Source organism: Podarcis melisellensis (genome assembly GCF_964234715.1).
Source record: "Podarcis melisellensis genome assembly, chromosome: 7".
NCBI classification, from domain to species: domain Eukaryota; kingdom Metazoa; phylum Chordata; class Lepidosauria; order Squamata; family Lacertidae; genus Podarcis; species Podarcis melisellensis.
This window is the reverse complement of record NC_138539.1, coordinates 47929645-47942641: the sequence shown is the minus strand read 5'-3', so window position 1 is coordinate 47942641 and position 12997 is coordinate 47929645. Positions and strand designations below refer to the sequence as shown.

At 40.0% G+C, this 12997-nt stretch overlaps 1 protein-coding gene across 12 annotated transcripts in view; it reads right to left on the bottom strand.

The window, feature by feature from the left end:
* Nucleotides 1-12997, bottom strand: part of PTPRM (protein tyrosine phosphatase receptor type M) — a 401111-nt gene that overhangs the window by 82485 nt on the left and 305629 nt on the right. For all 12 annotated transcript variants that reach the window (XM_081917995.1, XM_081917993.1, XM_081917991.1 and 9 more), the window contains one exon: nucleotides 1943-2094. In XM_081917995.1, the coding sequence (XP_081774121.1) occupies nucleotides 1943-2094 (152 nt within the window). The remainder of the gene's footprint in view (nucleotides 1-1942; nucleotides 2095-12997) is intronic.

Sequence of the window (12997 nt, the reverse complement as noted above, 5' to 3'; positions counted from 1 at the left end):
ATTGAAACACAGCCATCCTTTGAAAGTGACACTTCTATGAATTTTGCAATGCAGTTTTCTAGTCAAGTAATGTGAATAAAATGCATATATTGGAACAAAGTGTACACAAAAATGTATATATTAGCAAATATTGCATAAAAAATGCATTTTATTTGGGAAATATAACTATATAGGGGAAAGCTTTTCAAAACTATGTATATTAGGCAAAATGGCATACAAGAAAATGTATATTAGGATAAATTCACACCACAATACTGATGTATGTTCTGATTTTTATTTTTTTTAAACCACAAACTAATGTGGAAATGTGGGGATGGGGACCTGCATTTAAGATTGGAAAACTGAGAAACTAAGAGAAATTGAAATCAACAGACTTGCCCATCCTGATATAAATTAGGGCTGCCAGAATTTCCTGGACATATCTGGGATTCATCCTTCAGAAATAGTATTTGGATGGAATTTCTAACCAACAGCATTTTAATGCTGAACACAAGATACTTGCCTTTGAAGCCTAATGCTTTCGTGGAAACATGAAGCTAGACCACAGTAATGTATTCTTTATTGATGCTCCATGTTAATTCATGGAGCATCTTTCTTTCTTGTGGTAGAAAATGAGTATTTGTCCATTTCCTGGATAGCCATGTTGGGATTTTCCATTCCACCTTAAGTTGCAGACGTGTGAGATTGTTACATGTCACATGTCTGCTTACACTCCAGCAGTTTGCTGGGAACTTCCATTGTGTATAGCTTTTGCTTTTGACTCTCTCTCTCTCTGAGGAGACGGCAATGAGAGACAACATGTTTTCTTTGTCCTGATTTATGCTTAATAAATCTGTAGCTTGTTAGAATGTTTCCACAAGCCTCACGCCTCTTCTATTTGCGCAGTTTGCTCTGCTGATATAGTGTGCTTAGGCTTTGAAGTCTGAGTCGCTGATTTACATCGAGCCGGAGGTCAAGGGATTGTCACGGCTGGAAGGGCATGATCCAGCTGTAGTCTAGCCAGCTGGCTTCTTGACCCCCTCCAGATGTTGTAGACTGCAGCTCTCACCATCTCTGATCATTGTTGAGGCTGATGTGAATTGTAGTCAAAAACATCTGGAAAGTGCCATACCAGCTACCCTTGGTTTACGGCCTGTGCACTGTTCTGACAGTGGTCAAGCATATACTTTGTATGCAGGAAATCCCATGTTCAATCTCCGGCATCTCCTGTTAAAAGGAAGTCAACTAGCAAGGTTGAGAAAAACCTCTGCTTGAGACCTTGGAGGACTGCAATCTATTAGTGTAGACAATCCCAGGCTAGATGGACAAAAAGCCTGACCTGCTATAGGCAGTTTCCTATATTCACTGTTCTATTTTGAGGAGAAAAGTGGCACTATTTTATTGGGCAATAATAGCAATATATGAGATTTGAGCTTCTTCTTCTTTTTACTGTCTTTAAGAATAACTCTAGGTATGAGTCCAAAACAATTATTAATTGCATTAATTCTCTTACCCCAGGAAGCCTGAAATATGTCAACTGTAACATTAATTGATGCTTATGACTGACTAAATGGCTGCCCTCCAAACTCATTATGACATTTTTAGAAAGTGGCTAAACTGACATGGGGACATGCAGCTGGTATGAAAGCAATAAAGCCTTCAGCATTGTAAAAATAAAAAAGGAAATGGAATCCAACACCTGCTACATTGATGTGTGCTTTTTTTGTAAAAGACAAAAATGCAAACTTATCTTTATTTTATAACAACTATTCTTTCTCACCAGAATGCTTGCTGTGATGTAATGAACAGTGAGAGATTGTGGGGCCTATGGATTTTCTATGAGTCAATAATCTGCCCATGGAACTGACTAACAAGTATATTAAGAACCATTTACACCTCCCTCCCTCCCCTGCCCGACAAAAATAAAAAGTGATTGCTGCATCCCAGGGCATTTTAAACTTACATCTCCCATTTAGATTGTGTGTGTCCATGAAAGAGAAAGCCTCATCACAGTTGGTGCCTTGTTCAGTGTAGCTTTTATCCATTGAGTTCACCATCACTGTCATTTCCTGCCGTGTGCTGCTCAATGTCTCTTTCCGCTTTTTAGCCAATTTCCTTAAGGAATGAACATTAGGGAAGAAAGATGATGCCACAGTAAGCAAGCACAGAATTTATCTTTTTATACCAGCTGTCCATTTGAAAATACAACTTTTACTGACAAAAAACCCTACACATTTAAGTCAACACACAAAAAACACAATCTTCAATTAAGTTAAAATAAATATTCGCTAAAGAGAAAAGCAGTAAAACGTAAATATAACCAGATTCATCAAAACATTATGATAGAGTTGCACTTGTTGTACGGATCATTGTATGGATGGGGGTGGGGTAAGTGAAATAGAGGTTTTTAGGCTTAATCCAATCCATCATGGGTACAGAGCCTCAACAGAGAGCAGGGATTGGGAACTTGCGCCCTTCAGACACTGTTGGACTACGTCTCCCATCAACCCCAGCCAGCATCAAATGGTCAGGGAAGATTTCAGTTGTAGTCTAGCAACATATGGGTGCCCACAACTTTTTCACAGCTAACACAGTGGATTCCCCTGAAGGCTTCTGTCACCTCCACTCACATACGCCTATACATGGGCACACATTGTTAGGCTTATTATCAATGACTTTTTATCACCGTCTTTTTAAGCCATTCAACATGGTAACTATCACTGGATCTTGTGAGTATGTATGGACCTCCTCTTCCCTGCGGTGGTCTCTGATGCTACCTGCATTTGCACCTGAGGAAGTGGGGCAGAGAGAGCTCTACTCAGCCTATGACAAGTGTGCATCTAGCTGCCTCCCCTACTCTAAAAGTCTACTGTAACTTATCCATGTCCTTACTGTACAATGTTATACATTTCCCTAGCTCTGCTCTACTCCAGTGGCTGCTGTAGGCAGAGACAGGAAATGCAACAATTTGTTTTATCATGAGACTGGCAAATTAGAGAGGAGGGGGTGAGAGCTATATGTGTGTCTGCTGTTACTGCCACCCTTCACACAAAATTTCCAGAGTTAGTGCAGGTTTATATTTTCTGTGAAATAATGAACATTCCGATCAGTTTATAGATAGTGACAGACAGAACTATTAAGCTGGTTAAACTTTAAGTATTATAGGGAAAATAGGATATTGGTGAGAGTGAGCTCATGCAACAAGCTTATAATGTTCAATTTCACATGAAATTGAAAAAATATCACTGCACAGTGACATTAAACTATATATCAACATTCTTATCAGGCAACATATTTAAACACGAATTTGCAGCAGCATTTTGTTAAAACAAGATTTTTAAGCAATGAAATGGTCCGAACTTTGGGGATAAAATTGGTTAAAAGAAAAACACTACTTGCTTACTTCTATAAGGTGGCTGAATTGGCAGAGTTTTTACTGGGTGTGAAAGTTTTTTGGTCCCAGTTGCTGCAGAGGCGCACCTGGCGTGGCAGTCGCTGTCCAGCTGCCACTGAAGGAGCCAGAAAGCGCGTTAATAAGGTGGCAATGAAAACAGTCACTGCTCATGGTGGTTCCGTGATTGCGCACCCCAATATCACCTTCAAGGGGGCCGTCCTTTTCAGGGACGATGGTGTGCATCTTTCCCCGTTGGGAAATGACACAAGGTTAAATTCTGTTGTGTTGGGTTTGAAGGTGGGGTTGCAGCTGTGAGTGGTTGGCGGCGAGCTTGAGTGCTCGGTGGCGGTTAGGCATTGGTTTATGGTTTGGTTGGTTGAGGGGCATGGATTGGCTGTGCCTGCCCCTCTAATGCTGCTGCTGCAAGGGATTCCGTTAAAGGAAGTGGGGGCTAACTATTGCTTGTCCACTCTGTCAAGGGGGCTCGGGCCATAGCAATGAGCTCCTGGTTGCATTTGGGGTGAGGGCAGGTTCCCTGCTCCGCGTAACCCCCAAGTGTATTCCCCCATTCTGACTTTCACATCGTGCGGAATGTCAGTCTGTCCCCCATGGTGGGGGCAGATAGTCGCAACCAATGCCTGGTTGCATTTGGGGTGAGGGCAGGTTCCCTGCTCCGCGTAACCCCCATTCTGACTTTCGCATCGTGCAGAATGTCAGTCTGTCCCCCATGGTGGGGGCAGATAGTCGCAACCAATGCCTAAGCAACCACTCACAAATTTGTATTTTAATAAAGTTGTGGCCAAAATTATGCCAAAAACCTTAAACAAAAATTCTGTGTGATGTGTGAGTTATTGGGGTGGACCTGGGGACCTCGACACGCAAGCTTATAATGTTCAATTTCACATGAAATTGAAAAAATATCACTGCACAGTGACATTAAACTATATATCAACATTCTTATCAGGCAACATATTTAAACACGAATTTGCAGCAGCATTTTGTTAAAACAAGATTTTTAAGCAATGAAATGGTCCGAACTTTGGGGATAAAATTGGTTAAAAGAAAAACACTACTTGCTTACTTCTATAAGGTAAGTAAAACAATATATTTCCCCCCTTGTTGTTCAGGATTCATATGAAGTGGCTGAATAAAGTCATCATAGAATAAGGAGTTGGGTGTCACCTAGACCTGTCTGCTTTTCAAATTAAGGTGATACAGAACTCCTGATCTGGGGTATGTAAGCAATAACGGACTGGAAGAGGGCCAAAATATTGAAACTCAGTCCCGAATAAACAGAGATAGAGTTCAGCAGCTCTGGAGGGGAATTGCATGTACCACAAGGAAATGGTACTCCCCGCTAAGTATGGCAGGCAGTGACGGGAGAGATAGCCGTTTCTTTGGTGACTCCTCATCTTTGGAATGCATTACTATCATTTTGGGACCAGATAAAAACATTTTGTTTTCCCACATTTTTAAGTCCTGAGCAATCTTTAACTAAGAGCAGTATGATTTTTAGAACGCATTTAAACTGGATGTTGTTCTTTTATTGTTTTATCTATATTAGCATTACTACTACTACTACTTTCAGTTGCACTTCTTTATTTCTTACTACTCTTGTCAGTCACTCTGGCAACATAAATCTATGTTGAGGTGCAAGATATTAATTATCTTGGGAATCTCAGGTGAGATATCCACACAGTGGAAGTTGTTCCCAGTTCCAGTTACCACATGGAAGCAGCTTAATAATTTACTGTTGCGAAAGATAAGGCTCAGTAAAACAGTTCTAGACATAGATATATACAGCTTATAGGCTTTGGCAGATACAGATATACGTATACAGATACATACAAATACAAAGTATTTCCATTGCTCCATATAAACTCCAGCAATTCAAGACATAACACTGGACAAGTAACACGAACAGACTGACCACTTACAGATTAACAGACTGACACTACCTTGCTGACATGCATTAATCACAGATACAATGAGGACTCTGGGCTGTTACCATAGCAAATGGCTTGGCTAACCTTGTACCTGTGATTAGCTCATCCATGGGGAGAGTTAAACTCCTGAAGGAAATTAACCCCTTCTTATTTCTAGTTACTCCAACAAATTATGGGTGGGATGCACCTAACCAGCCATGCTAGTAGAAGTTCATGTGCAATGACTCCTGCTTGCACAACAGGGCATTCTTCCCTCTCTTCCCCCTGAAAATTTTTTTTGGGGGGAGGAAAACCCCTAAAACAGCATGTGGGAGAAGGGGTATTGTTCTGTCAGGCAAGCTGGGGTGCTTACACAGATGGAACACATGTAGGCTCTATTCAGAACTTCCAATGAACATCTAGAGATCAAAAGCAGGGACAGGAGGAATGATCCCAATTCCTGTCTCCACACATTCAATGAAGGTCTGAAAACCACTTTAGTCCTCCTACATATGATTAGCAAATTGAAAAAACATTCTAAAGAAACATGTTTCCAATTCACCAATATCTCCAGGTTCTTTTCAAAGCTCCATATAGGGTGTTCTGAACTGCCAACTACAATTCTCAAAAGATGTCAGTCATTTCTAGATGGATGACTGACAAGATCAATAAAACTTTGTTATATTGCTAGAATCAAGAGTATCTAAAAATGAGAAAGATTTTAGGGTCACTATATGATTGGCAAGTAATATGGTATCCAATTATTATATGATTAAAAAGAAAAGTTTTTTTAAATGATGCTTAAATTTGTCATAAAAACACACAAACAAAATAATGAGTACTTATTTTCTCTTTGTTCAGGTATTTGTCATATTCTCTTTCAAAATGTTCCTGTATTGAATTCAATTTCTGTTCAAGTACAAAAAGTACAAAATGGCTGAAGTCACCTATCCACCACCTAGAAGCTATTTTAGCTATTCTACAAAATATTGAAATATAAATTTTAAAAAGAATAAAATCAGAAAACCATATATAACAAGGATGTCAACTCTTGGCTCAGGTCACAGGTAAAAATGAATCTAACAGCTATATGCTAGTCAAGGCTGTCCATTTTAAAAGACCACCCTTGAAGTTACAATGACTGACATTCTGTTCAAAAACAACCCTGAGCCAGGAAAAAGAATTTGAGGGGGAAAGCATTGAAAACTCTTGGCAGAACTATAGGACAAATATATGAACAGCTCTTATCGGCTATTATTTCTGACTATATTCGATTCTATCATTCCACCTCACCCCCACATTTCCACTCTGTTGGAATATGAACACCACTGAAAACATGCAATGTTGAGCAACTAGTATTAATTTTGACGGGTGTAATTTTTCACAATTGGTCAAAAGCCATTGTTTGCTTTTGACTCTTGGGGAAAATTAGGGTATTTATTTTTGCCTGACTTAACTTGCTATAAAAGTCTCTATTTGAGGGATGCCATGACTGTTTTTAAGTTTGCTGTCACCAGTTTCACCTGAAATTATTTAGGGTAGGCAATATAGCGTTGCAATACTTCATTGAATAACACTCAGATCTACTTTTATATGAATACATTATCTGTTATGTCATAATGAGCATACCAACCTTAGTGGGCATAGCCAAATATTCAAAAGAAAAAGACACAGCTGGATAAAATTTCAGCAATTTATTAGTGCTGTATACTATGAACAGCAGAAAGTACAGATATATTTCATGCAAACCCACATTTTGTAAAGATTGGAGCACTCTCTCCCTCTCTCTGCCATTGGAAATTCACAAAGTGAATCAAGCTAACTTTTTCTTTATGAGTGGTCAGGATTCAAATAACAGATCTTACTGATTATTGGTCATAGGAGGTGAAAAATCGAGCTTACAATGGGGAAAATGAGAAACTGAAACTATCCATCTCTAAGCAACATACAACATTTGCCAACTATCAATATTTCAGCCACTGCAAATACATTTAATATTAGAGAGTTTTGCTCATTATTTATTATATTATCAAAGTAACCCAGGTGGATAAAAAGGAATCCCATAACTGGTCACTAACCTGACTACAGTGAAGATATAATTACTCCCCACCAACCCGTTTTAGATTTTCTTTAGCCTTGATAATACATTATTTTATAATGGTTCTCTTAAGTACAAGAATGTGCTGCTGGGCCATTTGTATTATGGACCCAAACGTCTTCTGAATATCAGCATGATTTATTTATTTAAAACATCTGACCACTGAACCATTTCCATAACAAAGCCAGAATCCAAAGTTCTGGTCAATTATTTCTGCATAACTTAAAAGGTTTTAGATGTTGTAAGGGAAACATGTTCTGAAACTGAGCTGTGTTACAAAAGCAGTTTGTGATATGGCATGGTGGTCTGCTATTCCAAACTAAAGTAAACTCGTACTGGGTTATTCCAGTCAACGGGGTCAAAGGTTGTAACCAAATTCATCATTTGGTATGATGAGACTTGCATGATATACCGTATTTTTCGCTCTATAAGATGCACCAGACCACAAGACGCACCTAGTTTTTTGAGGAGGAAAACAAGAAAAAAATATTCTGAATCTCAGAAGCCAGAGCAGCAAGAGGGATTGCAGCGCAGTGAAAGCAGCAATCCCTCTTGCTGTTCTGGCTTCTGGGATAGCTACGCAGCCTGCATTCGCTCCATAAGACGCACACACATTTCCCCTTATTTTTTAGGAGGGAAAAAGTGAGTCTTATAGAGCAAAAAATACGGTAGTTCAAGTATGCCAGTCTCGGTTGCTTTAATTGTTAACATATACTTTTGTTTTTGATTAGTTGTATACTGCTTTGAAAAGATGGGCACAGAAAATCAGTCTTTATAAATGACAACAAATACAGAAGAAATAAATCCCTGTAAATGCAAAGGCCCACACTTGATCTGCCAGTTCAAGTGTTAGTATTGTTTATGTGACACAGTCACATTTATTTGTTCCATATATAATGTAACATTACAATGTGAAATAAATGTCTGTGTCATGAGGAGTTCAGTTTGAGTTGTCTTTCATATATCAAGGCAGTAGAAAAATATAACATTTCAATTGCATATAAAGTAGAATTAAATTTTCCCATTAGTAAAGAAAGTTCATATTTGTCCTATTGCTTTAAAAATGAAGTCTGCTATTTGGAAAGTTTGCCTTCTTCACCCTCGTTTTTTCTTACAATATCAAAGAAGCACAGTAAAGAGGAAATAAACAGATACCACTGAGGCCTGTTCAGGGGGTAGCTGTGTGATATATAGCAGCAGACAACATAGGCATGAAAGGTTTTCACTGGCTCTCCTTTATGACAGATTCTGAAATTCTCATCTTGAGACTAATTACCATTTTAGGGGGAAAAGAGACTAATGATTAAAGAGTCCACCTTCTTATTCAGTCATGCTGTCAATTGTATGCAGAGCTTGAAACATATTAAGAGAGGTATGCGCTGTAGGCATCCATCTTCTGTTGCTTTTATGAAGCTAAGTAGGAGGCCTTTTTAAAACTAATGCAAATATATTCGGAGATGTCCTGTGATACACCAAAGCTACATCTGTGAAAAGGCCACCTTTGATCCATATAGTAGGTAACTCAAGGACCCATATGATATGACTCTGTGATAGCACTTCGGAGCTAGAGGTTATATTGATACCTCTAGATGCCACCATGCTTTGTAACCACAATTCAACCCTTTGATTTTATGCTAATATACATATCCTGAATAATTTCAAACACATGTCGCCTTTCTTCTTGTCTCTATGAAAATTGGTTGGTTTCTATGAAAATTCTAACTACAAATGTTTCCCTTTTCCAGACAAAGGACAGTCAATGCTGTGTCATTCACACAATGCCTCAATAAGAGATAAAGTTTGTGCTTAGACTTATGCTGGGTATCTGAATGTACTTTCCACATAGTAAAACTTTGTTGTAGAAGCAGTAATTAAACCTTTCTATAACTGCAAAAGGGAAACTTCTAGCTTTCTGGTCTCTGAAATGACAAATGTCATCATGTTGGAATCCCGACAGAAGTGTTGGAAGCCAGATCCATTCCCCCCTCACGACACACCTCCGTGGCCTCCTCTTGTGGTGTTTGGAACAAGGATTTGTGCCACAAGACATGCATGACTCCAGCATTGTGACCTTCTCCAAGAACAAAGGTGACCGCCATGACTGTAACAACGATTGTAGGATCTCCCTGCTGAGTACGGTGGGGAAAACCTTCTCCTGTGTAGTTCTCTACACAGTAGTGTCACTTGCTGACTGGGTCTATCTAGAGTCACAATGTGGCTTTTGAGCTCAGAGATCAACAGTCAACATGATTTTCTCACTGCACCAGCTGCAGGAGTAACGCTGAGAGAAGAGATGTCCCTTGAACCTCACCTACATAAACCTGACAAAGGCTTTTGACCTTGTCAGTTAAAAGGACTCTTCACACTGCTCAACAAGATAGAATGCCCACATAACCTTCACAAGATGATTGTGTCCTTCCATGAGAATATGTGCAGCACCGTCCAATATGACGGCTCATACTCAAATGCCTTCCCTATAAACAACAGTGTAATACAGGGCTGTGTTGTTGCCGTGATTCTCTTTGATATATTAATAGTTCTCCCTGTTGCTCTCATATGCCTTCAGCTTGGCTGAAGCAGGTGTGTACCTCCATTCAAGGAGCGACAGGGCTCTATCCAACTTGGTATGTCTTCAAGACAAAAGTGCAGGGAGCCCTCTTCTGAGAGATGTTGAGGGGGCAGGTAAGCCCCACCCGGCATAATTGATCACAATGCACACACACCATTTGAATTACAATGCCCATCAACTTGGGGGTGGGTGGGTTCATCCTCCTCAAATATTTTATGGGGGAGCTGAAAAGACCTTGGCTCCTAGGAGTTGGCTCCTATGCCTGGTAGATACAGTTGGGACAACCTAATCTAACACAACACTATGTGCTGGTAATGATATTTATTTGTTTAGCAGAGGAGTTGAGCAGAAGCATATAGGAAGCCTCTGAGTCAGTGGAAGTGTATCAATAATGATTGTGGATGACAGGAGAAAGACTGGGCTATTTTTTTTGGGGGGGGGCTTATAAACTTTGGAGGGCTGTGCTGCACTTCGTCCAACAGAGAAGCCTTCACTGCTACCAAGCACTGGCCTGGCATTAAGGAATAACACAACCCACAGTGACAGAGGGCTCACAGTCACCAAGGACTAGCATGCAGGACATTTGCCTAATTCCTCCTTCCGTTCACTGACTGACTCAGCCAGTCAGTCAGGTGTTCCTCCCCCTATATAACAGCCACACAATGCTCAAAACATATGATGCCAGCAAAAAAACAGTGATAAAATTGAAAGTAGCCACAAGCTTAATATATGATCATGTAGAATAGCCAAGACAGAGATAATTTCAAACAGCACCCATGCAGCACCCGTATTTTGAGGAATCCTGAGGAATCCCTCATGTGCCTATAGTTTCATGTACACCAACCTTGCCTTCCAATTGGCATTACAAACCCAAAATGTGTAACTGTTAATCTATTGTTTATTCAATGCCACCGACAGAAGTTAATAGATGGTTATAAGCTAATTGAGTGTGTCTGTACTGTTATCTCCTCATTCATCTCACTTTTTCAATTTAGCTTCGTTAGTGTTCCATATGGTACAGTGGCCCTGCTGCTTGGAGCAGCCATTCCCCACAAAAAAAGCCCTTCTAACAACAGGAAGCTAATAGTTTAACTGTTCCTCTAAATTTGTTTGACAAAACTGACATTTAGCGCATCATGTCACGTTGTCAGTAATCTGCAATTTACCCCTAGGCAGTCAGTGGATGCTCGTTTTATTTACTTCTCATAGTTAAGAGCGTAATTAATATTCCACTCTGAAACAAAGATTAGAGATTTGACAAACATTGTAATTTAAATTCTCCATTATAGCAAACATTAAAATCAAGCATCTTCTATATGCGCCATTACGTAAATGACATGTGTAGCTGTAATTTAACTTTTTAGATTTTAATACCACAAACTAATTTCTGCTGTCAGTTTAATGAGTTGGAAAACACAAATCTTAGCACTCTTGCACAGACTAATAGTTAAATTAGATGGAGAGCATGGTTTGGTTATTTTAACTCTTTAACTATCCCATGCAAGACTATAAATTATGGAGGGATATTACATTAAAATGTTTTAACTGCTAAATGGGTACAATTTACAAAGAGCTCAGGAGTAACTGCTAAGGCAACATTTCTATATTTTGTTCTCTATTACTGTGACTTTGATAAGAAAATAAAGAATAGACTGTGGGTCTTTTACAATAGAGTATGATGGCCGCTGTTCACATAGAATTCCAGCAAGCACACACATACATTTAAGGCAAGGGCATTAGGAACATAGAAAGCTACCTTCTATAAAGCCAGTCCACTGGCCCACCTAGTCTTTCGAAACCGTATCTGGAGATGCTAGTGATTGTGCCTGGAGCATCTGTATGGAATCCATGTGCTAATACCACATTGTGTAGTAATGAGTCTATAGTGTGTGAGTGCTGCTAGGCAAATTGCATATTCTCTCCATTATCCTATGGTTTGGTGTTAGCTTGATTCACATCCAGGACTGACGTTTCCATTTCAAGGCCACCCTGGCATTGGGCCAACATATTGTTATGAGTTTGGAGGAGGTGGCAGAACTGGTTAAGTACCGTATATACTTGTGTATAAGCTGAGTTTTTCAGCACATTTTTAATGCTGAAAAAGCCCCCCTTCGCTTATATTTGAGTGAGGGTCCCACTTACTGTTTGCTGCCACTGCTCGTGCCGCTGCTGCTCTGCCAAGCTCAGCTCCTGTGCCTGCCCTTGCGAGTGGCAGAGGCTGTTGTCGGCGGTGGAGGAGGAACAAGCAGCCCGAAAGCAGCCCTTTCGGGCTGCTCCTTCCTCCTCTTCCGCCTTTGCTGCTGTCGGCATTTCCCACCCTAGGCTTATACTCAAGTCAATAAGTTTTCCCAGTTTTCTGTGGTAAAATTAGGTGCCTCGACTTAGACAGCGGTACCTCGGGTTAAGTACTTAATTCGTTCCGGAGGTCCGTACTTAACCTGAAACTGTTCTTAACCTGAAGCACCACTTTAGCTAATGGGGCCTCCTGCTGCTGCCGTGCCGCCGGAGCACAATTTCTGTTCTCATCCTGAAGCAAAGGTCTTAACCTGAAGCACTATTTCTGGGTCAGCGGAGTCTGTAACCTGAAGCGTATGTAACCCGAGGTACCACTCTAGTCCCTCAGTGCAAAATTACAACAAAAATCCATACCCAAAATGCTTGCCTCCATTTGAAAAATGATTCCAGCTTCCAAGTTGGTCCATATTATTTATACCAATGATGGTTTCTCTTGCAAGGTTAAGTGACAATGAGGCCATATAGACAGATTGGGGAAGTGTAGGCGCCTCTCAGGAAAACAAATGGACTACAGCTCTAATTTATGGTAATTTGGGCTGGAATTCTAGCTTCATAAATTTTGTGCGACTGATTAAAATTATTATTATGTAGAACACCTCTAGGCAACTGTACTGGCTCATTAAACACGGAAGCCTGAAATTATCTGCTCTGTAAGAAGTGTGTGTGTGTGTGTGTGTGTGTGTGTGTGTGAGAGAGAGAGAGAGAGAGAGAGAGAGAGAGAGAGAGAGAGAGAATAT